The sequence below is a fragment of the Hemicordylus capensis genome, chromosome 2 (assembly GCF_027244095.1).
Source record: "Hemicordylus capensis ecotype Gifberg chromosome 2, rHemCap1.1.pri, whole genome shotgun sequence".
Classification (NCBI taxonomy): domain Eukaryota; kingdom Metazoa; phylum Chordata; class Lepidosauria; order Squamata; family Cordylidae; genus Hemicordylus; species Hemicordylus capensis.
The window spans coordinates 180,042,886-180,070,121 of NC_069658.1; the positions used below are offsets into that span (position 1 = coordinate 180,042,886).

Here is a 27,236-nt window from a genome sequence, read left to right on the forward strand (position 1 = left end):
AAGGCTATGAGACGATGACTTGAACTGAGAAGCCCACCCAGTGAGTTCATGGGGCTGAGGTGGGGCTTCAACTCTGCTCTCTCACCCACTGGACCACAATTGGAGACTGAGGCTGTCAGTGCCTGTCTAGCCATTAACTTTTAGCCTGGTTCATGGTGCCACAGAAAGCCCAGACAAACAGCTGCAATAACTCTGATCTTGTCCTTTGCCCTCATATGACCCCTAAAATAAGGGCCGTTTTATTAGGACATTCTGTATCACGGAGCAAACCTCACACAAAAATTGCATGGGCGCTAAATGCCAACTTTGACACACTATTTGGGGGGCATTTCACGGAAGGCAGCAGCAGTCGTCGAAAAGGAGATCTGATGGGAAACCAAGGCAAAGTGAAAGCTCTTTGTACACGCATTCCCAAAGGTTTTAAGCAGAGAGTAGGGGCTGGGGTGGGGGAGAGTGTAAGCTACCCTGCTCAATTGCTCCTAACAGATGTGACTTTCCTCTGCCTTATGGCAGACAGTGCCAGACAGACATCCCCTTTGCATTTGGTCTGGAGGCTTCCTGCCCAGCATGTGTGCAGGAAAAAGGTGGCGCCTCTCAGAACAAGATCAAAACCAGAAGCAGACAGACAGATGAACACCCACCCACCCACCCCGCAAAAAATAAAAATAAAAAACATCAGTTCTTGCAGAAAGAACAGGGATCTCAACGGGACTTGTTTCAAAATGAATCCTAGTAACAGAAAAGTCAGTATCGGGATGGCAGCTCTAAAGCAGAAGGCAACAGCATGCATGCAGCTTCTGGCCAGGGCAAACGCAAACCACAAACCCGGCACGGAGCGCCATTCCTTCTGTGCTTTATAGGGGCAGGGCTGGCTTGACCAGAAAGACAGTGCAAAAAGTCAGGCAATCTTACTAGGAGCATCCGGGAAGTCAGCTCCCAATCGGACAGGTGTCCTCCAGGGAACCCTGTGGTCCAGGCTGCAGAGCGTGTGGGGCCACAACTCTTGGAAACGTCCGTGGATGTCACGGAACAGTATTTGCTGCCAGGGGCCAGAACCTAGCACCCACTGCAATGTCACACCAGAAGAATCCACGGTCATGTCCCATTACAATTCGTGGAAATGTGGATGGGTGCTAAGAAACAGCTGCTTGATCTGGCAAGCGCCCGCCGGGGCGGCCAATGCCAGCAAGGAGGCTGGGGAGGCAACTCGGGGACACTCTCCGGGCTTCCAAAGAGGCAGCATGTGGTCCGAGAGGGGCGCCTGGCCGGGAATCCCCGCCGCAGAGGACGCGGGCGGAGCATTTGGACGCCGCGGGGCTATCCAGTGCCCGCGGCAGCAGAAGCGGGCTTTGCGTGAGCCCCGCATGTAAGCCCCCGCCCGCAAAAAGCCCGGGAAGCAGCAGCAGCAGCAGCCGCCTGCAGGACGGGGTTGCTAGCCCGTCCCAGGCAAGCCAAAGCGGCGGCGCGCCTCCCCGCAGCCCCAAAGCTAAACCAAGCCACCGACCTCACCGACTTCGCCAGCAGCCGGTGCCTCCTAATGTCATCTTCACTGAAGGAGAAATGCATGTCCGCCTCGACGGCTCGCTGGTGAGCCGGCGGGAGCCCAAGGAACCGAGGCGCCGCGAAGGCCTTGGCTGGCATGAAAGAGTCCGGGAGGGAAGCCGCGCATGGGGGAAGAAAAGAGCCCTCGAAGTCGACCTCCAACTCCTCTCGAGTCGGCAGAAGCTGCTGCCTGTGAGTTGTTCCCAGCGCGGGGCAGCAGCGCTCGGGGCTGGGCGGAGCGGCGAGCTGCAAAGCCCGGCGCTGGATTTCGGACGCGGGGTGTCCCGCAGAGCGCCCTGGGCGCCGCCACGACGAGCGGGAAGGTCGGTCGGTGGGGGCCACTGGCAGGAGCAAAGGAGAAACAGGCAGGCCTTCTAGACCTTGAAGAGAGGGGCTTTTTACACGGGCAGTTTTTCTCATCCCTGCGTGTCGTGACCAGTTGCCACTATTCCAGTCCGTTTCTTCACGTGGCGACTTGGAAGTACAGTAAATCCCGGGGGGTGGGGGGCGGGTCCCAATGGTGCTTCTTTATCCCCCTGTTTCTGCGGCCTGCACTTCTTCCAGGTCACTTTGCCCACGTTATTCCAGGTCAGCTGTGAACTCAGGCCTTAATTTGAGGCAGGGATAAGGCTGCTGGGGGCTTGGTGCCCAATACTGTTTCTCAATGCCAGGCCCAGGGCTCCGTCCCGGAACATGTGAAAGAACGCATGTGTGTGCCACTGAGCCTGTGCAGAGTGTGCTTCCCACCAAGCAGCCTTCAAGATGCGGGGCTTGAGGAACAGGGTTAACAGGTTGCAAAGCATGACTGACTGCCCTTGACGGTGAGGCTCCTTCTGTTCAAAAGCTGAACCCCAGAGCTGGAACCAAAAGTCCTCTGAACCCCTTTGGCAAATCTAGCAACAACTTGCCTTCGACACACTTGCCAGATACTGCCCTGCGTGCTCTGCCACACTTGGTGCCACCCCCCTCAAGGCCTTCTGCAAGACACTGGTTGGCCCTGGCCCATCTTTATAGGTTGGCTAGATTCATTGCTAAAAAGCTTAGCACGCTGAGGGTGATTGCCCCATGGGAGGATCTAGTATCAGCCAGCGGTCACACCTGAACATTCAGAGAGTTTAAATACCAAATCTCTGCACTGATGGTAAATATTAGTTGTCCATTAAGTACCATTTGTTACCCTAAATATACTTCTATATACTGCATATATAATACACTTACAAGTCATTTTTAGTATGCACAATAGTGGTATTTGAAGAATGGTAATGGCATTGATTTTACCACTCTTTCGTACAATATCAGTGGGTGGCGTGCTAATTAAGAACACAAGAACTGCTTTGGGTCAAGGGGAGACCAAGCTCCATCTCTCATCCAGCATTCTCTTTCCAGTTGTGGCCAGCCAGATGCATCTAAGAAGCTTCTAAGCAGGGCATGAAGATGACGGCCATTACCCCAGCATCTGGTATTCAAAGGCATACTGCCTCTGAATATGGAGGTTTCCTAGAGCTATTGTGGCTGATAGACTTATTCTTCGTGGGCTTTTCTGAGCTGCTTTCAGAAACACTTTTAAAAAAACCCTTAAAACCAAAACAGTCTTCTGAGCTAATGGTCATTCCCACATTTCCTGGCAGTTAATTCCATGTTAATCAGGTGTTGTGAGAGAAAAAAAGTGACAAAGCATGATCCACCCCATGAAACCAATCCCTTGTGAGCTGGATCCTAATGTTTGCACGAGCGGAATAGCACTTCCGTTTGAACAACGGGTGCAGGTATCAGGATTTCCTCCAACTCTCCCTTCCATTACCTATTTATGGATGGATGAGCTGTGTTCCACTTAGTGAGATTTCTGAAACAGAAATGGGTGGCTGGTGGTGGTGGTGGGGGCAAACTACTTGTTTGGGGGCACTTGCCCCCACCCTCCACCACCTGTTCTAGATACAAGCCACTGTCTGGAGTCATATATTGTTGTAATTTCCCAACAGGCCAGCTAAGACTTGCGTTTTGGGTGGTATACAAATATGTTAAATAAAATAAATAAAATGACAAAACTGTTCAAATATCCACAAAAATGTCACAAAGTTTGCATATAAAACCTGGAACATCCTGGAACACCGGCAGCTACTCCCTCTGATCATTAGGCTTCCGTCTGGAGCAGAGACCAATGGGCCAATGGGGAAAGACACAAATGGTGAAGCAACAACAAGGAGGAGAGCTGGTCTTGTGGTAGCAAGCATGACTTGTCCCCATAGCTAAGCAGGGTCTGCCCTGGTTGCATATGAATGGGAGACTTGATGTGTGAGCACTGTCAGATATTCCCCCTCAGGGGATGAAGCCGCTCTGGGAAGAGCAGAAGGTTTCAAGTTCCCTCCCTGGCTTCTCCAAGATAGGGCTGAGAGAGATTCCTGCCTGCAACCTTGGAGAAGCCGCTGCCAGTCTGTGAAGACAATACTGAGCTAGATAGACCAATGGTCTGACTCAGGAGATGGCAGCTTCCTATGTTCCTATGTTATGTTCCTAACAATGGGAAAGATGGAAGCCAATGAGGATACAGAAAAAGAAAAGAGTGAAAGGAACCTCTTCTAATTTCCTGGAGTCCAGTTCCAAACTTTCCAGTTCAGGTTTTTTTTGAGACACTTGCCTCATACCCCACCCACTTATGTACCCAATGGTGACGTCTAAACTCTCCCCCATGAGGGAGCCTAGCTGTCATAGGGCTGCCTCTGTACTTCTAGTGGTGGCTGCCTGCCTGGATGAATGGGGACATCCCTTGAATGACTGCTGTATACAGAACCTAGTGGAAAACGCACCCTAGATTTTCAGCCCACCTGCTCCCTCCCCCAAACACATTTGAAACTGCACCGGACAACATTCAAGGTGTGGGTTCATGTGGCCACTGTTTTTCTAACCTCAAAGACCCCACAAAGTGGGCTAGAGATGTCCCTTGATTCCTGAGTGTTTCATACAGTTCCCGGAGAACCACAATGAACGAGTCAAAGCACAGATATTAGTTGTGACAGCTTAAATGGAACCTCCACGTCCGGGAGCAGCATACCACTGAACACCAGATGCTGGGGACAAACAACGGGGGTGGTGGTGGTCATAAACAGCAATTTCATTTCCTGCCAGTGCATTTTCCAGAGGTATCTGGCTGCTGGCATAGACGCCATGCAATCCAGCGATCCACCATGTGGGAAGCTGATTGCTTGTGAAGGCATGGGGGTGCAGGAGTGGGGCGGGGGTGGGGGGAGGCTGATGAGTTGCACTGTGGTGGGCAACAATTCCGCCATGCCCCTCTCTTCTGTGTGAAGCCGGGCCCTGATCTAGCCACCCAGTTCACAAACTTGCTGCGTTTGTTCCCTGAGGATGTTGCAGACCAGAGGCTCTGGGATATCACCTACCCGAGAGAGGCACCTTAAGGGGTGGGTCTTTTCTTTGCGTATTTGCTCAGGAAAGTGAGAGGACTGAGCTGGCTGCACCTGCGAGCTGTGCTTCTTTCTGCAGCAGCAGGAAATACCCTGGGCTTGGCTCAGCAGTTTCGAAGAAGCCTCTGACAAGACGCCTGTGAGCGATGATGAGCTCGTGGCTTAATCTGCGTACATGTAAGGAGGAGCCTTGTGAAGCCACAGCTTCTGACCAAGAAGCCCTGCCCTGCATTCCCCAAATGTTGGGGGTGGACTAGGGTGACGGAGGAAAGGCACTCTGCACATGCTCAGAGGCACTCTGTTATTGCGTCTTCCGGAGGACCAGAACTGAAACTTAGCCTTTAAAAAATTGATTCTAGGTCTAAAGCAGCGTCTCCAACTCCTCTTGGGGAGCCGTTGTTCTCGGGCAGGGGGAAACTCATTCCAGATCATCATCAGAGAGGATACGCACAGAACTTGTGGAGTGCATTTACTTAGATCTCAGGGGGCCAGTGTTGTGGACCCGTCTGGCTACCTCCTGGTTCTGAAAGAAGAGTGGAAGGGGGCTAGGAGCCAGGACGCCTGGGCTAATTTCCTGGCTCTGCCACTGAGTCACTCCACAAGCCTTAGCGAGTCACTTCCTTTCATTGTGCATCATAGTTTTGCTTAAAAAGCAAACAAAACTCCACCACCCCCTCTGAAAAGCAAACAAAATCCTGGCCCACCCCCGCCCAGCCTTCTTCCTGTCCCCTCCAGGATGGCCCTCCTTATCCAACCGTAGAATATCATCATCGCTCCGGAGAAAAGGAAGGGCCCCCGGAAACCAGGCAGGTCTCAGGCTGAAACGTGCAATGCCTCTGTTTGCCAGAGAGGGCCTCGCCTGCTTAGGCAGGCAGATACGGACTGGCCCGGCAGTAAAGTGCTGCTACACAATTGCTCAAAGCCATCCTTGGAAGGCGGAGGAGGAACCGTGGAGGAGTGCAGTGGCTGCAGGGACACGGCTTTGGCCATGGAAGCACAAGGCGCCGCTCAAGGCCTTCTGCACACACCACCAACTGCGGAGGGCAATGCCGGTGGGGCACGTCAGCCTCTCAAGAGCCCTGTGAGATTCTTTATCAGGCTCACTCCGTGGAAGAGCATTTCTGAACAGGTAACTCACAAAAAGGCTCTTGCCCCAGGGGCAGCAATAGTGACTTGGAGAGGGGTCTGTAGTTCAGTGGCAGAGCATCTGCTCAGCAAGCAGAAGGTCCCAGGTTCAGTCCCTGGCATCTCCAGGAAGGGCTGAGGGAAATCCCTGCCTGAAGCCCTGGAGAGCCGCTGCCAGTCGGAGCGGACAATACTGAGATGAGCCAATGGTCTGACTCAACCGGCAGTAAAATTGTGCCGGCGGGTCAGTAGCTTCCTGTATTCTGATGGCCGTTATAATATATACTCCTCGCGCTTAAGGTAGATCAGCGTATGCACATATCTTATTTGGACATCATTAGGACTATTATATAATAATAATGGCACATGCACTTTTTTTAGCATGCACTTGGCACTGTAAGTGCCCCCCTCCCTCCTGTTCCCAGTAGTTGGAGAAAGTAAACTTCAGAACCAGCCGCACAGCCGGGTGGGGGAAAGAAAGCCAGGACAGCTGCTGTTTGTTCCCGGTCACGGGAGAGGGAAGAAGGGGCGTAGCTATCCTTGAGCGGATGGGTTCAAAGAACTCGGGGGGGGGGCAGCTCCACCCCTCCCTATTTTCTCCATTCACTCCGAGGGGCTGCTGGGGGGAAGAGGGGCGGGCCCGGGCCCCTAGCGACACCCCTGGAGGGAAGCAAGGCTGCTTCAGGGCGCCAGGTGCCTTTCTGTTCTGGTAGACTATCCAAACAGACACACAGTTATTTTGGACACACAGTTGTGATTCTGGCAGCGCCCAAGAATGAAAAACAGGGATTTTTTCTTTTTTGTAAAGTCACAAAAAGGCACCGGTGTGGGCAGGGGGAGGGCTATAGTAGCTTGGTGCCAGAGCAGCTGTTTTGCATGCAGAAGACCCCAGTCTCAGTCCCTGGCATGATCGTGTCAGGCTGGAAACAACCCTTGAGCCTCACCCTGGAAAACTTTGCTGCCAGTCAGTATAGGCCAGGGCTGCTCAGCATCTCCTGCAGAGATGTTGGCCTACAACTCCCATCATCCCTGGTTACTGGACACTATGGCTGGGGACTATGGGAGTTGTAGTCCAAAAACAGCTGGGGGGGTGCCAGGTTGAGCAGCCCTGGTATCTTCAGTAGAAAGCAGGTTTATATGTTCTCTCTCTCTCTCTCTCTCTCTCTCTCTCTCTCTCTCTCCTTTTTCAAAGAACTTAATGGTCTGTGTAATTTTTGTTAATTCTGTGAAGGATTGTCTTAATTGACAACAAAGTTCAGGTTGGGCTTTGAGCATTCTCTTAGGGATATGCATGAAATACTTTGGGCACATCCCAGGGGGCAGGGAGGGGTTCCCTTAAGAGGAGGCAGCCAGGTCCTACCTGCTCCTCGTGCGAGCCTCCGCCGCCTGTTGTTGGCCCTGCAAATGGCGTCGACACATGCGCCAATGCCATTTGCGTGTGTCTTCAAAGAGGCGCCGAAATGATTCGGGCACATTCCTAGGAACACGGGAAGCTGCCATATCCTGAGTCAGACCACTGGTCTATCTAGCTCAGTATTGTCTGCCCCCAGACTGGCAGCGGCTTCTCCAAGGTTGCAGGCAGGAATCTCTCTCAGCCCTCTCTTGGAGAAGCCAGGGAGGGAACTTGGAACCTAGATGCTCTTCTCAGAGCGGTGGCTCCATCCCCTGAGGGGAATATCTTGCAGTGCTCACACTTCTAGGCTCCCTTTCATATGCAACCAGGGCAGACCCTGCTTAGCTAAGGGGACAAGCCATGCTTGCTGCCACAAGGCCAGCTCTCCCCTCCCTACACTCTCTGTGCTCCTGAGCTTCTCCTGTCCATTCCAAAAGGGCTTGTGCAGGAGAACCTTCTGGCAGATTGTGCTCCCTGGACCAAATCTGCCCATCTGTTATTCTGCCATCTGTGAATGGCATCCAGAATCTGCCACCCAAAGTAGGCACCTCCCCTTGCCTCTGGGTAGGGCTGCCTTGGCTAATTTTATCACTCATCATCAGGGATGTCACAGGTAATATCCAGTAGGCGCTGTGATGCTCTCTCAGACAAAGTGCACATGGAACTCACTGTCACAAAAATATGATAGCATGGCAGGGGGGGAAGGGAATCACAACAAGATATTGCCGCTTGAGTCCTGAGAAAATGCCTTTCCCTATAGCAGACATGCTAGATGAGTAAGAGGGATTTTGGTCCCTGTAATACTTGAGTTCACATCACATATGCTGCACAATAGAACAACTATCATGAAAGGGCTTAAGGAAAAGTACTTCAAGGTGGAATTTTTCACCTTCATCTTTTCTGCCATTCGTGTTCTTCTGAAAAGCCTCACAGGGTCCCCTAGAACACTGTTTAAAAACCAATGAGCTATGGGAAGACACATGCGGCCACAAATAAACCAGCTGCAAAGGCAGCACAATCCTATCTTCCTACCAGCATGTTTCAAGAGTTCGTATTTTGTGAGTGCTTATGAACAGAAAAGGGCATCTGTCACAGAATTGTGCTTCTTGAGAATATACACTTCCATTTAAAAAAAGTTTCTGGTTCTCATGGATTTCTGAAATGCCTGAAAAATGTGCCGAAAAATAAGCTTCAGATATCAGAAGGGTGGAGCTTCTGTATCTTACCGAGTTTCCTTTCCCTGCTCCTCTGTCCCACTCCGTTGCCTTCCTCTTCTCTGCCTCCAGACTTGTCCTTGGGGAAGAGAGCTGGTCTTGTGGTAGCAAGCATGACTTGTCCCCTTAAGCTAAGCAGGATCTGCCCTGGTTGCATATGAAAGGGAGACTAGAAGTGTATGAGTGCTGTAAAATATTCCCCATAGGGGATGGAACCGCTCTGGGAAGAGCATCTAGGCTCCAAGTTCCTTCCCTGGCATCTCCAAGATAGGACAAGATTTTTTTTATAGGACAAGATTTTTTATTGAACCAACAAACTACCAAAGCATACAGTATGTTGCCAAGATAGGGCTGAGAGAGATTCCTGCCTGCAACCTTGGAGAAGCTGCTGCCAGTCTGTGTAGAGTAGACAATACTGAGCAAGATGGACCTATGGTCTGACTCAGTATATGGCAGCTTCCTATGTTCCTTCCTTGCCCCATTACTACAAGAGTCATGGACACATTTTCCAAACTATGCAACGGTTTACGTTTGGGAATGTTATGCAAATCTGGGGTCTTTAAGCCAAGTTATTCTGAGTGTGGAACATATTTTGGTTCATAATTCGGATTGCCTTACTTTTAATGCAGAGAGCATGGCCAGCCCTGCCCTTAAAAAACAAGCACTCTTTGGGGATAGGATGTCTAAATGTAGTTCACATTCAAAATCTGTTCAAGCAAAGAACATGTTTAGCATCATCATTATCAGCTGTTTAGAAAGGGAGATTAATTGAGATAGGAGGCAAATTCCTGCTCCGTGACCTTGAGTAGCCCCATAGTATTTGGGCCAAATTTGTCAAGACAGCAGAAAAGCAGTTGGGAGGGGGTTGAATCAGGGCCACGGTGCTGGGGGAAGGTTTTTAAAAGCCCTTAAACCACCCAGAGGAAAATGAGTCATGTATCTCCCTCCAGCTCGCCCAACTTCATCCTTGTCTACACAAGCACAAAGTCAACAGGGCAGCAGTGCCCTATAGTCGTTGGACAACAGACCAACAGCAATCTACAAAACTTGGTTAAAGCTTATGTTGGAACCTGTATTATTATGGTTAACGCTAACCCGGGTTTTAGTTTTAACCAGGATTTGTAATTCAATTCAGACAGATTTCAAATCTTAGCTACAATTCAACCATGGCTAATAATGTTAACCATGGTAAATGTCCGTGTCGGTGTGCTCCAACATGGTTAAGGCCAGCAGGCGAAGGGAGCAACAGCATGGTACCTCACCGTCTGCTCTCTTAAGCCTAGTTGAATCAGGAGCCCGGTAGGTGCCCCAGTCTACAGGGAATTTGCAAAGCCAGCAGATGTGGATTTCTGAAGAGCCCCAACGCTTGCAAAATGGGAAAAGGGTTGTATTTGCTTTAGAACTCTCCCCGGCCAATGTGCCTGAGTCTAGCTGTGTGCCACTGTGGCGAGGGATATCAAATTCTCCCACTTCTGACGGGTGTGTGGGGAGACCCACCCTTGAGGCTCTGGCAGCTGTTAATGTCCTGACTTGGTGCATGACCAGGCCCCCTCCAGGCTGCCCAGGCATCTGGGCCAAATCCAGAGAACACACTCCTCCTCCTCCTCCTTGCCTCTCCCTGCAACACATGCTGCTGGAACTAACTAGGCCAGCCCTGTTTCCCAAAATGCGCAAGAGGGAGAGGTTCCCTGACTTGGCCTACTTTAGGAGCCATAGACGGAGGGGAAATGGCTGGAAACTCTGGGATGGATTTGGAAGCCGATTGTTTCTATGTCTGCCCCTCTTGTCAAAGAGAGAGGGGTGCCATTCTTCTCCCCATCCCGGGTCATCTAAGCCAAGGGAGCGGGCACGAATATCACACAGACAACCATTTTAAAGCTTTTGCACTATGAACACTCAGATTCTGTTACCAGATTTTTACAAACATGCCTATATCTGCATATTTTGTTCTTTACATATTGGTTCCAAGAGCCGGGTTTTCGAAGGGGGGGGGGAATCTGAAACCTTTCTCAAGGACTGATAGAAAGGAAGGCAGTTAGTTGGAGGAGAGATGTGAGAGCAGGGGCTAGGGAATAATCACCAGAGGAGAATAATGGTGATATCTTTTCCTTTATCTCTGCAATCTCTCATTTTTGCAGCCCTGAGGATTAGGAACTTCTACAAATTAGAGATGAGAATGTCAGTATGACTCTTTCTGCACCCCAAACGTACTTCTGTGCTTGTGACTGCAATTTTGTACCCACAAGCTACACACTTTAGCCTCCATGGTCCTTAGGTCAGCAACAGTACCTTGAAATAAACTGCCAAGGCTAGGCTGTGTATCCACAAGGCAAACAGCCCACTGATGCTAGAAAAACATATGCTGGTGGGGCATTAGCCTAAGATTGGAAGTCATAACAGGAAAAGGATGGGGGGGTGGGGTGGAAATAATCTGTTCTCAGGTGCCTTTCCCCAAGGGAGGCCTTGGAATGGATCTCTTGAGTCCCTGAGATTTGGGCTCTGTATCCTCACAAGAGAGAGCTGGGTGTGCATGGGTAAGCCAAACCAAAAGATCAGCCCTTTGTCAGAGCACATGGGGCCCCACCCATCAGAGAGGACTGTCAAGAGGCAACTGTCTCCTTAATACATATAATTTAACGAGCTAATTTAAACACTTGCGTTGCAAGTCTCCAAGGTAAGAAGAGCAGAGACCTCACGGCAGGAATATGAAGATGGCAAAGCAAGAATGGATAAAGGAATTGCACAAACGACGTTGTGCTGCCCTCATGTGGATTGTGCTTGTCAGTGACACTGTGCAGGCTCCAATAAAACAGTGATTTTCCAATGGTGCTCTGGGGACCCTCGAGTTGCTCAGAAGCTTACGAGGGGCTCCACACAGCAACAAGATCTTTAATAATTGGTCAAGCTACCCTGTGAGACAGCTGGCCCAGCACTATCAATCTCTCCCTATAAGGGAGGCTGAATCTGTTCCAAGCCACACACTTGCTTGGCTCACAAAGCACTATAGTCTTCCTATAGTGGCTCACAAAGCATGGGCCCCAGAACATCCCAAGATTTGTCTTTGTATTGCTCTTTGCAATACGCAGACCAGTCTATGGTAAAAAGGTCCCCTTAATATTACAGACAATTTGAAAGCCACTATAGGAAGACTATGGATTTCAGGTCCACATACTCAATTGCTTTAAGGCCTTCAATTTCAATCTGTTTGATGTTGTAAACCGCCCAGAGACGGAAGTCTGGGGCGCTCTACATCTGAAAGGCACAGCAGGGAAAGGGCTTGACTTCCAAGCCAGAGGTTGCTGGTTCGAATCCCTGCTGGTGTGTTTCCCAGACTATGGGAGAGACCTATATCAGGCAGCAGCGAGATAGGAAGAGGCTGAAAGGAGAAAGGCATCATCTCATACTGTGTGGGAGATGGCAATGGTAAACCCCTCCTATATTCTACCAAAGACAACCACAGGGCTCTGTGGGCGACACCACCAACTCGACAGCACAACTTTACCTTTTACCTTACAACTGAAAACCAAACAAACACGACAGCAGTCGTTCCTATAGTTGTTCGACCATTATCCTGGCTTGTTTGATTCTTGCAGACCACCATGTTTTACTTAGATAAGTTATCGGGCCATTTTGTGGGAGGATGCTTGAAAGAGATGGGGCTGTAGCTCATGGGCAGAGCATCGGCTTTGCATGCAGAAGGATCCTGGTTCAGTCCCTGGCAGCTTCTCCAGGTACGTAGGGCTGGGAGAGAATCCTTCCTGAATACCTTGGAGAGGAGAGCTGGTCTGGTGGTAGCAAGCATGACTTGTCCCCTTAGCTAAGCAGGGTCCGTCCTGGTTGCATCTGAATGGGAGACTTGATGTGTGAGCACTGCAAGATATTCCCCTTAGGGGAGGGGATGGAGCCGCTCTGAGAAGAGCAGAAGGTTCCAAGCTCCCTCCCTGGCAGCATCTCCAAGATAGGGCTGAGAGAGATTCCTGTCTGCAACCTTGGAGAAGCCGCTGCCAGTCTGTGTAGACAATACTGAGCTAGATAGACCAATGGTCTGACTCAGTATATGGCAGTTTCCTATGTTCCTAAGTTCCTAGCCACTGCCAGTCTGGGCAGACAATACTGAGCCAGATGGGCCAAGGGTCTGACTCAGGAAGTACAAGGCTGCTAAATGCTTCCCATGCTGGAATGTTTTCTCCCCTTGGTTCCATTGATCGCCTCTTTTTGTTCTTCTGTGTTTGCACTGCTGCATGCTAAGGCAAATTAAAAACTCAATTTAAGCTTTAAAATGCTGAAGAGCAGTGGGGATTTTTAAGAAACCTCTGGCTCTGCAGCATTTCCCTCTCATATTAATCATGGCCGCAAGGACTATTATTCATCCACAGATCACAGATTAAGAACCACTAGGTTACACAGCGAAAAGACAAGTGGGTCCTGGAAGAACTTCACGTTTGCCCTCTACCTTTTGCCAGTGCTAGCCCTATCATGATGAAGCTTGAGGTGGCAGACTGTGGGCTAGTTTTCAGGGATGGCATGGTAGCCCCCATCCCCCCAGCATCCTTCCATGGATGCCTTGTAGGGGGAGAAATGGCACCCTGTTGCTTTTACTCTTCCTTTCCTCACAGAAAAGGAAGGAAGGCACAGATGTGTGAAAGCAAGGAAGAAACTGGGGGTTTAATAGCACACATTTTTAACCTATCTTTAAAAGTATGCCACGTGACTCCTCCGTCTGCACCCATATAAGAGGCTGTAGCTCAGGGGTCCCATCCCCTGGACCCCCAGACGTTGCTAGACCACAACACCCATCATTCCCAGACAAGACAGCCAAAGGCCACCGCGGCTGGGGATGATGGGTGTGGTAGTCCAACAACATCTGGAGTCTCCAAGCTGGGAAACCCCTATGCTAGCCCATGCTTCTGTAGCTACTGGAGTCTCCTCCCTTGCTCGAGCCAAGGACACCATGGAAGACTCCTTGACTCTCCTGCGTCCTCCTGTTCCTGTCTGCCACAATCTCCATGCCACTCACAGGCAGAAACCAAGGACCCCGGCCCTCTGATCGACTTGACTTGACTTCTAAGAGCCAATGGAAAAAATACTCTAGTGTCAACTTGCATGGCTGCAATAAACCTGCACAGGGGGTGGGGCTTGTTTCTTAGAAGACACTGGCTGACATGATGTGCAGTAGGGAAGTGCGCGGACCGGTTCGGTGGCCCTTTTACAGACCGCCAAACTGGTCCAGAGGTCCAGACCGGTTTGGAGGTGGCGGGGTGTTTAAGGAGCAGGAAGGGTGCCCCCCCCACCCTCCCACTGGCACCGTCTCCAAAAATGCTGGTGTGGGGCTGCAGCATACGTACCTCCTGGCAGCCCCGGTCAGCGTCGTACCAGAAGTGGCTGGTGCGCGTGTGTGCAGTGTTTTTGGAGACAGCGCTGGCGGGGAAAGCGGGGGAAGGGCACCCTCCTTAAAGGTAACCCCCCCCCCCGCGGAGTCCTAAGGCAGCCTCACCACTGCAGGGGACGGGTGGCTGCCACCCCAATTTCTCCCTTTGCGAAGAGGAGAAACGGCAGCTGGAGAAATGGCAGCGGTGCCACTTGTGCAACTGCCCGCCGACCTTATAGGTCTTCAGAGGTGCCGTGCCTCTGTGCATCATGTCAGCCATGGACCAGCATGAGTTTCTGCCCACTCTTCAAGCCTCTCCTGCTTGAAGCCCAGCTTCTCATCCCCAGATAAAGGCTTGTGGCCCTGCAGAGAGTGCACGGCTGAAGTCGGGTGCATTTGGCAACTCTTCAACAGGCCTGCAGGCATTTTTCATAGGGTCATCATACAGGTTTAGTTAGACGCACCCCGCTCCCCGCCCCAATGCAAAGCAAAACTTTGCCCATAGAGAAGTCCACATAACCCACCAGAGTGCCAGCGGCAGACAGAGTGAGGAGCACGGCACTGCATTGCCTACAGAGAAAGAGCTCCAGATTATTCAGCTGCTCGACGAGCTAAGTCGTGCATGCAGGGAAAGGTGGTTGCCCGCACTGCAGGCTGCCCAGCATTTTGGGTTGCTTCTGGGCTAGTTGTTAGAAAGGCAAAGGGAAAGTTCATCGCTGGGCTCTACCCCAGACTTGGCCAACACGGTACCACATTTTTTTTTATTTCAAGAGCTGGCAAGCACGTTTTCTTGGGAAGGTGTGGAGAGGAGAAGGGGTTCTCTGGAAGAGAACCAAACACCCCCTCCCGCTGTTTTTCCACTCAGAAGTGCCCCCTTCCTAGGAAAAGCAGTAGCATGTTCTATACAGGTAGTTCCAACTTCAGCCTAGCATGATTTGGAACACAAGGGACCAGTGCCACCTGGTGGGCATGTTGAGTAATTAATAATTGCTCTAATAACTTCCACATCAGATGTTGCAAGACACCTGAAGGACTCCCCCAGCTCCTAATATGTTCTCATTCTGTGGGGAAACGACAACTGCAGGGGCTAAAGCTTTTAGTACCAAGCAGGAGCAGCTGCCAACAACTCAAAAAAATACACTGTGGATACCTGTGTTAGGAGGAGACCCACTCATCACCCACAGGCACCCATGGAGAGATTTACCAGTTAAGCTGTTGGCTTAGTTTATCACTACTGCTGTCAATCAGGGAAGTGATGAAGGACAACAGCAAAGAGATGTAGGGGACAGAACTGCAAATGCAACATAAGAAACAGAGACAGAGCTTCAAGCTGAAAGCATCGTCCTTGGTGACCAGCATGAGCCTTGCCCCTTGCAGCACTGCTCGAACACTGATCCCTCTTATTTCAGTGAGCTTATTCAGGAGCACTTCCAGACCCCTGATATCTATATCTATCTATCTATACATACACATACATACATACATACCACCCTGAGAGAGAGAGAGAGAGAGAGAGAGAGAGAGAGAGAGATACACATACATACACACACACACACACACACAACACACACAATTAGTAACAGCAAATCAAGTAATTTTGAAAAATGTCAAGGGCAGCTTTATGATATTTACATGTAAAAATGGCTTGGGAGCTTGCAACTATGTAAAAAATAGTCTAACACAAGCAAATATCGAAATGTATTCACGTGATGCTATCTTGTTTGGTCGATGACCGAAATAAAGTGATTCTGATTCTAGTCAGTTTTCTAAGATTAGACTACAATCTTATACATACTTATTTGGGAGCAGGCCCTTTAGAACTCAGTGGGCTTTATTTCTGAGTAAACATGCATAGGATCAAGCTGCAAGAGAAGGAAAAGAATTTACAGAGATCTTTTATTAAAAAGTGGTGACCAATTTGTGCTTATTGCAAATGCAATATTCCCTAGAACTGTTGATTTTGGAAGAGGCATAGAGTACTTTTTACATGGCAATTAAGTTTAGTATAACTACTATTATCAATCAAACTTTCTTAATCTTAAAAAAGAGTTAGGGGCAAAAAGCTTATACAGAAATACATGTAATAAGAAACTAATCCAATGAAGGTGGGTGTTTACACCTTTATAAATATAATGCAAAAGTCTATAAGATACGATTGTTATTTAATAGACAAATCCCAACACATTTCTTCATACAGGGATTTTAAGGAATATATATTATAGTTTCTTGTTGGCTTTTTGTAAAATACAGGCGTGCTACAATAATATAATATAAACCTATAATAAACCTAAAGCAATATCAGGACAGGGTGCTTTCCAGATTACACACTACAGCTGTGTCACTATGTGTCCATTAAATGTGCTTCCGTACTGCCTGTGTTCCAACATTGCAGTCCCTGCACTATCAAGCAAGGTGCCGTGCACATTTACGATGCTGCCTTTTGGATTTTATCTTTGTGTTTTAGTCCTACAACATTGCATGTGTGTCACCAAAAAAGCTGTATTTTTCCATTGTAGGAGGGCTGCACAAGCTATTTGTTTTCAAAATGATTCCGCCAAGCCGAAGCATTTTACTGCTGAACAGTGTGTAATCTGGAAAGTGCCCAGGAGAAACCCATTCTCCCAAGGAAAATTTTTCAAAAAGCAGGAAGAGTTAAGATCCTAGGAAGCATCACACATATATAAAGCTGCTTGAACTTCACTGACTGACATGAAATTCTCAGAAACCAAACCACGAAAGATAGAAACGTGCCATTTTCACAGGTAGGTTCCAGGCCTTGCCCAGACTACCAAAATAATCAAAAATCCTGGAAAAATTCATTAATGTCCTGGAAATGTGGGTGGGTGGGGGGCACCCTCTCACTGGAAAAGCATGAGTTAGGGTTAGGATTTGAAAAACCTTGTCAGTTTTCTCAGATACCTTTAGACACAAAAAGTCCAGCATGGGAAGCATGCTTGCAGACTGCAAGCTGTCTTACTAGTAATTATATATGTCTATTTAAAAATAAAATCATAACGATCCTGTGTAATTATAGTCAAGTGACAGTGTACAAGTACAGTCCCTTTAAGGCATATCATGGCTTAATTTAAAAATGTTGGACTACATCAAAAAGCAAATGGGAAAATACTAAAAATCTAAACCAAGGAAGCCACCTTTGCAGCAGCGAGGAGCGAGCTCAACACAAACTTGATCTCCTTAAAGCTGAACGTCTCCAAACACTACCGTGAGAGTGGCAACTTATTGAGTTGCTATGCACAGTGTCAGAGAGGAAATAAGCAAGTACATCGCGATATCTCATCACAGATTAGATCAACTGCAAAGGCTCAGGACTTTCATTTAACCCTCCAGAGTACCAGTCTGCAGTTCTGGAATCCAAGGGGCTCCTTTCTCAGCGATTTCTATTGTGGGCTGCCATTTCTTTTTAGCCTGCTGATCACAGAAATGCCAGAGATCATGCTTAGGGCGTCCACATCTTCAGACAAATGCCCTAAGCGTGAAGAGTGTGTGCGAGAGGGTGATAGAATACTGGCCTTCTGCTGTAAGGGTGTCCAGCAGCAGTTTGCAGGACAAGTGAACAGGGCCATTATCTGTGACCCGGGCACAGTAATTTTGCACAGATTACAGAGAAATTAAATATGTAATAGAATATAATATTTTATTAATGTGCTTGCAAAAGGGAAGTAAAATAACATTTTTAAATTGGCAGGATTTCAACTTCAAACATTATTCATTTAACTGAACAATTACCATATATGGTAAATTTGAATCATCTACTAGTCTTATATACTAGTAGCTTTCAAGAAGTGCAAGGAGAGAAGAGGCGGGTGCTGGCAACATCCCCTCCTCCCCACACTCATGCCACTTTCAAAGCTTGCAAGGGTGGGCTTTGAAAGAAAGCTGCCCCCCACCTGGGGCAGGGCTGCATTTGGTAACTCACCTCCGGTGCCACAAAAGCTTGGGCCACTCCTGGGTCTGGGCGCAAATTAAATCAAGGTGCTGGGGAGCACGGGGGTGGGGGGTGAGGAGAGAGGCAAGGAGAGCTTGTTAATAAAAAGGGGAGCAGCTGTGGAAAAAAAGGAAAAGGAAAAAGAACCTCCTTTTGTGTAGAGCTGCCGGAGAGGGGAAAACAAGGAGTGGCTTATAGTATGAAAGGGAACAGAATTGTATGTTCTTTAGACAGGGTTTGCTGGCAGTGGAGGTGGAGTCAGTATTTAATTTCTAAAGGGAGAGGTATTATTGGGGCTTTAGATTGTGTGGGAGATATGCCATCATTCTACAAGTCTGGCAGCTTAATTCTAAACGTGTGGAGAAGGGACAAGTCACAGCTACGCAGGTGAAGGAAAAGTACTGTTTTATATGTTCACAGACACTCTGTTACTACTTAACTATTATTTGTGCTGAAGAATTCTGGGCCAAGGATTCACTAACGGATCCTGGGCATGTCAGTAGTTGCTGTGCCTCAGTGTTCCTCAGCTGTAAAATGGGACCAATGTCCTCTGAATGGTATAAAAGGAAAATGGAGCATATCTGTGAATCACGTGTACTAGATGACTTGCCATGCAACGTGTAGCTTGCCTCACTGCTTTTGTCTTCTGGTAGCATCTACTTGCATGCATGGTCAGGTTCCACACAGCTGAGCCTAGACTGAGTTGCCCTCTCTGGTTTTTTTTTTTTGTCAGGCACACTGCTGGGCAGCTGGGATCCGGCCATACTCCCACCCATTTGTGCATGAGATTGTCTTTGTTTTCATTTGTGAAACGCTGGAGTGTGTTACTCCCATTTAACCATATTGCCAATGCACAAATGGACAGGTAAACATGTGGATTTCTCTTCAAACCGTTATACCAACAGAGCTAGCCACTTCTAACAGTACCATTGTTCTGAACAGCAAACAGGGTCAGACCAAAGACAAGTTGCCATTGCCCCAAATAGGTGCGTCCCAGGGGTGCTTTGTGATGCCACAAAGCGTGGCTTCCTGCGCACAGTGGCTGTCCCCCAGCAGCTTCTGTGACCCTGCAAGAAATGGACCCTGGGGGGCTACCTGTTGGGTCGTACTCTCCTTCAGGAGCACAGAATGATTTTGCTGGGGCCAGCAAACGCTTGGGTTCCCTTGTGCAATTCGGCCAACCCATTCCAGCTATGATTCTTATTTTATTATTTAAGAGATTTATACCCCACCCCTCCAGGACACTACTGCTCAGGGCGGCTCACAACTCCAACAAAACACATGGATTGTAAAAGAAAACATTAATAAAGTTGAATGCGTTACAAGACCAGACTGAAACCACATTTACAATTACAAATTTCAAAAGGCTTAAAAGTAAGACTTATTAGTAAAGAGTTAAAAACTGAGAACTAAAAACTAAAAAAACCCTAACAGATATAGGCAGCAGACAAACATTTAAAAGCATCTTTTAAAAGGTGTGTTTTAAATTGTTTTTTTTAAAAACAACAACACGGAGGGAAGGAGCGTGCTCCCAAATAAATGCTGGAATGAATATTCACTCTCTCTCTCTCTCTCTCCTTAGGGCAGGGGTATAAGGAATAAAATACTTGCATGGGCTTGACCTTGAAGCCCCCAGGCTTCCTCCTCCAACCACACCCCTTTTATTTAACTTATTTATTTATTTTACACTGATATCCCGCTCTTCCTCCAAGGAGCCCAGAGCGGTGTACTACATACTTGAGTTTCTCTTTCACAACAACCCTGTGAAGTAGGTTAGGCTGAGAGAGAAGTGACTGGCCCAGAGTCACCCAGCTAGTATCATGGCTGAATGGGGATTTGAACTCGGGTCTCCTCCCCGGTCCTAGTCCTGCACTGTAACCACTACACCACGCTGGCTCTCCCCTGACCATAGGCCATTATTGCACCCCTGACCATGACTGACCGCTTGCGCCACTGACATATCCACGTGTGGAGACAAGGAACGAGCGTCTCAGCCCAGGCAAGGCAGAGCACGGGGGGCTGCCAATCTCCCCGCTCCCCACAGCCCCCCTGTACTCTTCTGACTCCGCCTGCTCCGCCCTGCCTGCCTGCCTGCCTGCCTGCCTGCCTCTCTCTCTGGGGCTGAGAGCAGCACAGCCCTGCCTTGTGGCTGTTTCCGAGAGCTAAGGAGCCATCCCCCTGCCCCCCCCCCCCAGCCACCATGGCATCGTCTATCTCCGAGGAGAAGCCCTCCCATCGACTCCACTCAGCTGAAGTGTGTGCCCGCCCCCCGCCCCACAAGCTTTTCTGGAAGGACGGTTTCGCTGACAGGAGCCTTTCAACCTTGCACTGCAGGCAAAGCATCCAGGCCCCACCTGGCCTTCGGAGCAGAATCGAATCCAGGACTCACCCCCGTGGCACATGCAACCTGGCTCTAACCTCGAGGACCTGACCAGTGTGCCCGGTCCCTGGAGGACACAGGGGATGGGGCTGCAATCCCGGCTGGCCCCCACCACAGCTGGACACTGGGCATGGCCAGCTGCCAACTTTGACTGATTATTAATTAATTAATTAATCAATTACATGTTCTATCCCGCTCTTCCTCCAAGGAGCCCAAAGCGGTGTACTACATACTTTAGGTAATCAACACAGGACATAATCCACTGGCAAGTTCTCCTGTGCATGCCTCATTGAAATGAAGAGAAGTGGACAAGAGCGCAACTAAGTCAGCAGCATTTGCACAGGAGAACTTCCCCATGGATTTATTTATTTTTATTTTATTTTATTTTATTTTATTTTTACATTTATTTCCCGCTCTTCCTCCAAGGAGCCCAGAGAGCGGTGTACTACATACTTGAGTTTCTCCTCACAACCACCCTGTGAAGTAGGTTAGGCTGAGAGAGAAGTGACTGGCCCACAGTCACCCAGCTAGTCTCTCGTCTACTTTTCTTTCATGGTGGAATACAGGCAGTGTACACGATGTCCCCAGGTGCTCACCCATCGAGGCCCAGACCTGGTCAGCTCCAGCCAGTCATGTGCCCTCAGGCCATGACTTGAGGGGACTCCGCTATTTATATTTACATGTACAGGATGTCTTTCTGCCATATGGACCTCAAAATGGCTCCTGGTGATTGCACCAAAGTAGCAGTACATGAACCTACAGTCTAATGGTCCATAGGCAGTCTCTGTTTTCTCCTTTGGGCCTTAAAAAGGGGTGGGGTGGGGTGGGGTTTGGTGTGGTTGCCTTTTATCCTGTTCCCTAGGGTTATTTATTTTAACATTTATATCCTGCTCTTCCTCCACAGAGCCCAGAGAAAACCAGTACATGGATTATATTTTTCCTCACAACAACTCTATGAGGTAGGTTAAGCTGAGAAATAAGTGACCGGCCCAGAGACACCCACTGAGTTTCATGGCTGAATGGGGATTTGAACTCGGGCCTCCCCAGTCCTAGTCCAACACTACACCACTGCCTCCAGAAGACAAAACCTCTCTGAGTGGGGTGCAGATGAAGTTCGTCTCTAGTGCCCATGCAAGTCGATGCATACACATGGGACACCAAGGTGACAGGTCAGCCTCAGACTCCTCATCTGTTGCTGGACTATGAGCCTGATAATCCCCAGCTGCAGTGACCATTGTGGTGGGGGAAGATGGGAGTTGTAGTCCAACAGTGACTGGAGAGTCTCAGGTTGGCCACTTCACACTTAATAGAGCATGGCTTGCACCCAGGACATTTTGAACAGTTAAGTGTGGTTTATTCCAGAAGAATAGGGATGTTACCACTGCCCAAGAGTGACCCTTTCTTCATCTGTGAAGCAGAAAGTGATATGTGAGGCCTCCAGTTTCTTATCTGCACATTTGAAAATAAGGAAAGCTATTCTCCAGGCAGAAACAAGACCTAGTTCCTTTCTCGTTGGACTGCAAAGGCATCCATTCAAGGTCACGCTTGACTTTGTTTTTAGCATGTGCTTTGGAAGGGGAGGAGAGCTGGTCTTGTGGTAGCAAGCATGATGTGTCCCCTTAGCTAAGCAGGGTCTGCCCTGGTTGCATATGAAAGGGAGACTAGAAGTGTGAGCACTGCAAGATAGTCCCCTCAGGGGATGGAGCCGCTCTGGGAAGAGCAGAAGGTTCCAAGTTCCCTCCCTGGCATCTCCAAGATAGGGCTGAGAGAGATTCCTGCCTGCAGCCTTGGAGAAGCCGCTGCCAGTCTGTGTAGACAATACTGAGCTAGATGGACCAAGTGCTGGATGCAAAGGACAGAATTAACAAAATAAGCTTGCATTTTATTCATCAGACTGTAACTAAGTTAAAGGACACATGACTGAAATGTTCTTCCCCAGACTCCATTTCCTTCCCCTTCCCCTGTTCTCTCCCTAGTGTCACTATCTAGATTTCAAGCCCCTCTCAGAGCAGGAATCTGGTCTCTCATTCTTTGCAAAACACCATTTACATGAATGGTGTGTTATTTAAATACAGTAAATGTAATAGACGACTCTTTGCTAGTGAAGGAGCTTTTGAGTAACACAGAACTCCTTGTCAGACCAGGATGCCTGCTAACTTTGTGCTGCCCCAGCCCCTTTAACAACAGCCTACAACAGAGAAATTTCACCCCTCATTTAGCACCTCTTGGCCCCATGCCTGGAAAAACTCCAGGTGGCAGATTTCTGTGCATTAAACCACTGTTAAGGGGAAAAGGGCAAGGCTGGGAAAGACAGGCGGTGGTGTCAGCGGCAACAGGAAGCACCCGTTCCCGGATGCCATCATTCTGGCCACAGCTTTCGGTTCCCTCTGTCTGCTCCTCTGTGGGGCGGAACCTGGCAGGCATTGGGAGTTATATTTAGATGCATCAAATACCAGAGAAAAAGTAACTTAGAAATAAATTAATTTTCTTAGGGGAAATATCCAGAATATCCAGTCCCCAGATGCAGAGATTTAAAAGTAAGTACCAGGCTGGTTGCAAGAGATTTGCAGGTATTTTACTGCATAGGCTGCAGATCTGTTGGGTTACAATGCACATGCCAGGGACTCCCTACCTTGGGTCTCAGGATATTGTTGGACTATGATTCCCATCATTCCTTTGGCCACTCTGTCTGGAAATGATGGGAATGGCAGTCCAACATCTGGGCATCCTTACTGCATAAGGCTCAGAGCCTGAGAGCCCAGAAGCATGTGGCAAGGAACATCACCTAGAACACAGAAAGCTGCCTTTTTCTATGAAACTCAGACCATTGGCCCATCTAGCTCAGTACTGTCTACACTGACTGGCAGCGGTTCTCCAAGGTTTCAGGCAGGAGTCTCTCCCAGCCCTACCTGGAGGTGCTAGGGTCTGAATCTGGGACATTCAGCATGCAAAACAGATGCTCTTCCACTGAGCTATGGCCCTATCTCGTAAGGGGAATATCGTACAGTGCTCACATATAGTCCACCCATCCACATGCAAACCAGGGCAGGCCCTGATTAGCAAAGGGGACAATTCATGCTCACTACTGCATGACCGGCTCTTCTCCATCTGCAAACATAGAGCCGGATGGATATGGGAGAGCTAATGGTACAAGCTCCCATCACTCCAAGCAGAAAGAAGTCCACCCTGAGATTCAAAGTCCACGCCCTTACAGCCTGTTAGCTCTTCTCTACACAAGCACTACAGCGCGAAGATCCAGTGTATCACTAACTCTAGAGGTCCACTGAGGAGGAAACGTGCCATTGAGGTGTCCCTATGTGTCACTCACTACAACTGTACAAAATTTGGTTCAAATTGGTTTGACAGTCTACAAGTCAGCTCACTTGTGCCTCAAATGTTTACACATCTGCCATCCTGAATGGGGTGGGTGACATCATCACAAACTGTGCTGCTGAGGTGTCCCTATATTTCCTTACAACTGATCCAAATTTGGTTCAAATCAGTTAGGTGGTTCATACGTTAGCCCACTTGCTCCTCAAATGTTCATGTGTCCACCATCTTCAATCAGTGTAGATGACATCATCACAAACTATGCCATTGAGGTGTCCCTATGCGTCCCTACATGGCGCTTTCCAGTTTAGCTGCTCAACAGCAGCAAAATGCTTCCATTCAGGCAAATTGCATTCAAAACGTAAATAGCAAAGCACCCAGCAGGGGGAGCAGTCTTGCAAAAACTGACAACCCCACAAAACAGTAACTTTTAATACTGGATATACAACATTGGAGCACTACATGGCATTAAATGCCAAACAAGGCATTGGAAATATGAATGGCACCCTGCTGCCAGCATAGGGTCTGTGGTGTCACAACACAGGAAGTGTGGAAGCACACTTCAGAGATACATCGTGACCCCATTGCAGGGTCTAATCTGGAAAGCGCCCAGCTGTAGCAAACTTGGTTCAAATTGCTTAGGCAGTTCAGAAGTTAGCCCACTTGAGCCTCAAATGTTTACACGTCCGCCATCTTCAATTGGGGTGGATGACATCATTACAAACGTCTTTGAGGTGTCCCTATGTGTCCGTACAGCTGTAGCAAATTTGGTTCATATTAGTCCAGGCATTACGAAGTTGATGGCTGGTGGGCAGGCAGGCACACACACACACACACACAGAGTATGCTGGGTGATCACATAAGCTTATATTCCTTAAGGAAAGTAGGCTAAAAATGCTCAACACCATTCCCAAGAAACGCAGTCAATCAACACAATAAATGATCCTTTGGGCACTGAAGCAACTCTTTGAATCCAAAGCATGCAAATATTAAAAATTATGGTTTAGTGAAGATGCTACAGGAAAAGGAGAACCTGCCCACAGCATGGAGATAAACATCTATAATTCCTTATTTTTGCACATCACACTGCTGTACAAGGCAGCTGCAGGGGAGCAGATAAGCAGCAGGTCCAGGACATGTTGCTGCATGAATCAGAGCATCCAGTGGCCCTGCCTCTCCCACCCCACTGTCCCCACTATGAAAACCACACACACCTCATTCAAGTTCCTGCCTTACTTTTCTGTTCAGAATGGAAGACGTTCCCCTGCTAATTGAGCAAAGAGGCCCTTTTAAAAAGGGGTGAATCTCTTTATTTAGCAGGGGGAGAGCAACTGACCCTATCCAACCCCAGCACAGCATCCCTGTTGCTGGTGTCTGTCTTAATGTGTGTTTTTTTAGATTGTGAGTCCTTTGGGGACAGGGAGCCATTTTATTTGTTTGTTTGATTGTTTATATCTATGTAACTGCTTTGGGACCTTCTGTGGGATATAAATATTTGTCGTATTTGTAAAGCAGCATGGTGCCATTTCACCTTCCCCCCTCTACAGGCCATACATGGGGGCCGGGGTGGGTAGGGTGCTGAATGGGCTTCTGTGATGCCCCTGAGAATGGCCCCACACTCTGCTGCCTGAAGAAGTCGGTTCTATCCTGCCTCACAGTAGGGCTGGCGCTGAGGCCAACCAGTGTTCTCTCTAATTTTTTTCCATCTCTGTGCGGAATGAGTTTTGTTCTGGGTGGCAGTATCAAGGCAGTGTGTGCCCACGTGCATTCAGAGTGGGGCCTTCCTAATTCAACCTGAGAGGGATCCAAGATTTACTGAGCAGACATAAAAAAAACATGTGAGTGTGTGTGCATGTGCACATGCCTTAGAGGGAGCACTGAGGCCAACCCAACCTGCCAGAGTGTTTAACCACAGTGGGAGAAACTGTGTACACCAAGGGAAACAATACTTCTCCTATATCAGCTTCCATGCCTTGGGAAAACACACACACAAATGCCATTGTCTGGTTCCAGCTTGAGACAATGAGCGTGAACAGTTCAGCAAACAGGTAAGGTTAGCCAGATGAAGGTTAACAACAAGGGAAACACTGGGTTACTGGAATGCTGAAGTATAGACATTCCAGTATTTCAGTAGCGTCACCTTAAGAGGCACAGCTGGGAAATGCTTGAATAACAAGCAGAAGGTTGCCGGTTCAAATCCCCGCTGGTACTATATTGGGCAGCAGCGATACAGGAAGATGCTGAAAGGCATCATCTCGCACTGCGTGGGAGGAAGCAATGGTAAACCCCTCCTGCATTCTACCAAAAGAAAACCACAGGGCTCTGTGGGTGCCAGGAGTCGAAACTGACTGGACGGCACACTTTACCTTTAGTATTTCAGTACTGGTTGTGCACATCCAATGCATAACCAGAGGGGAGACCATGTATTCTTTGCAGAGAAGAAAGGCAAAGTAAAGTATGCCATCAAGTTGGTGTTGACTCCTGGCGACCAGAGAAGAATCTGTCCTTAATTCTTTGTTTAAATTCAGAGAGAGAGAGAGAGAGAGAGAGAGAGAGAGAGAGAGATATGTTATGGAATTCTAATCTTACACTCTCGCTTCTACTTACCCTTTGAAGCTTTTCAATTTAGGTACATTGACCTTAGGGTTGGAAGTGGGTGGGGGCAGGTGTCTAAAAGCCTTGTTGGTTTCATTACTACATTATTCTATCCTACCCTACCTTCAAGGAGCTCAGGGTATTCTACAAAGTTCTCTCAGAACAACCCTGGGAGATAGGTTAGACTGAGAGATAGTGACTGGCCAAAGTCACCCATTGAGCTTCGTGGCTAAGTGGGGATTTGAACCCAGGTCTTCTTGCTCCTTGTCTGACATTCTAACCAGTATGCCACACTGACTCTCTAGTGTACAGTCCTTATACACTCCTATTATTAACGCTTGGTTTTAGTGCCTCTGAGCAGACATTGGTTTGGGCACAGTGAGTGGTCTGGAAGCATCCAGTGCTGCATCACTTTGTGGAACTGCTCAGTCACCTGGGAAGACACCCCCAATGTTTTATTTTGATTTTAAGGAAAGCAAAATGTTATGGGTGGAAACTGTCCCCTCCTCCTTTTGAAACACTGAATAGGGAGAGCAACTATGGCAGGGGTAGGCTGCCTAGATATTGTTCTACTACAACTCCCATCATCCCCAGCTACAATAAATTGTGGCTGAGAATGATGGGAGTTGTAGTTGAACAACATCTGAGCAGCCAAGGTTGCCTACCCCTGCACGGCAGCGAAAGCCACTGCTGTGAGGAGAAAAGATAGCATGCTGATTGTTAGCAGTCAGCAAAGCTGGTTCTATGCAGGTTTTCCCTTTGGACAGCTGTTAAACAGGATCTCTAGGACGGTGAATGACAACCACCCCAGGGGTCAGGAGACAGTGCTAGGAGCAATGAAGAATGATGGCACAATGGCACAATGACTCTGCTGCTGTGTGGCTTGAGGATTCCCGGCAGTTTCACGTGCGGGGAAGAACGAGA

General features: G+C 48.6%; 1 protein-coding gene across 5 annotated transcripts in view; it reads right to left on the reverse strand.

The window, feature by feature from the left end:
• Positions 1 to 27,236, reverse strand: part of PDE4A (phosphodiesterase 4A) — a 546,547-nt gene that overhangs the window by 96,597 nt on the left and 422,714 nt on the right. Inside the window, exon 1 of one of the 5 annotated variants that reach the window (XM_053299526.1) lies at positions 1,505 to 1,755. The exons of the other annotated variants lie outside the window; for them this stretch is intronic. Coding sequence (XP_053155501.1) covers positions 1,505 to 1,641 — 137 coding nt within the window. The 5' untranslated portion in view covers positions 1,642 to 1,755. Of the gene's footprint in view, positions 1 to 1,504; positions 1,756 to 27,236 lie in introns of those variants that run through there. 5 annotated transcript variants of the gene reach the window in all.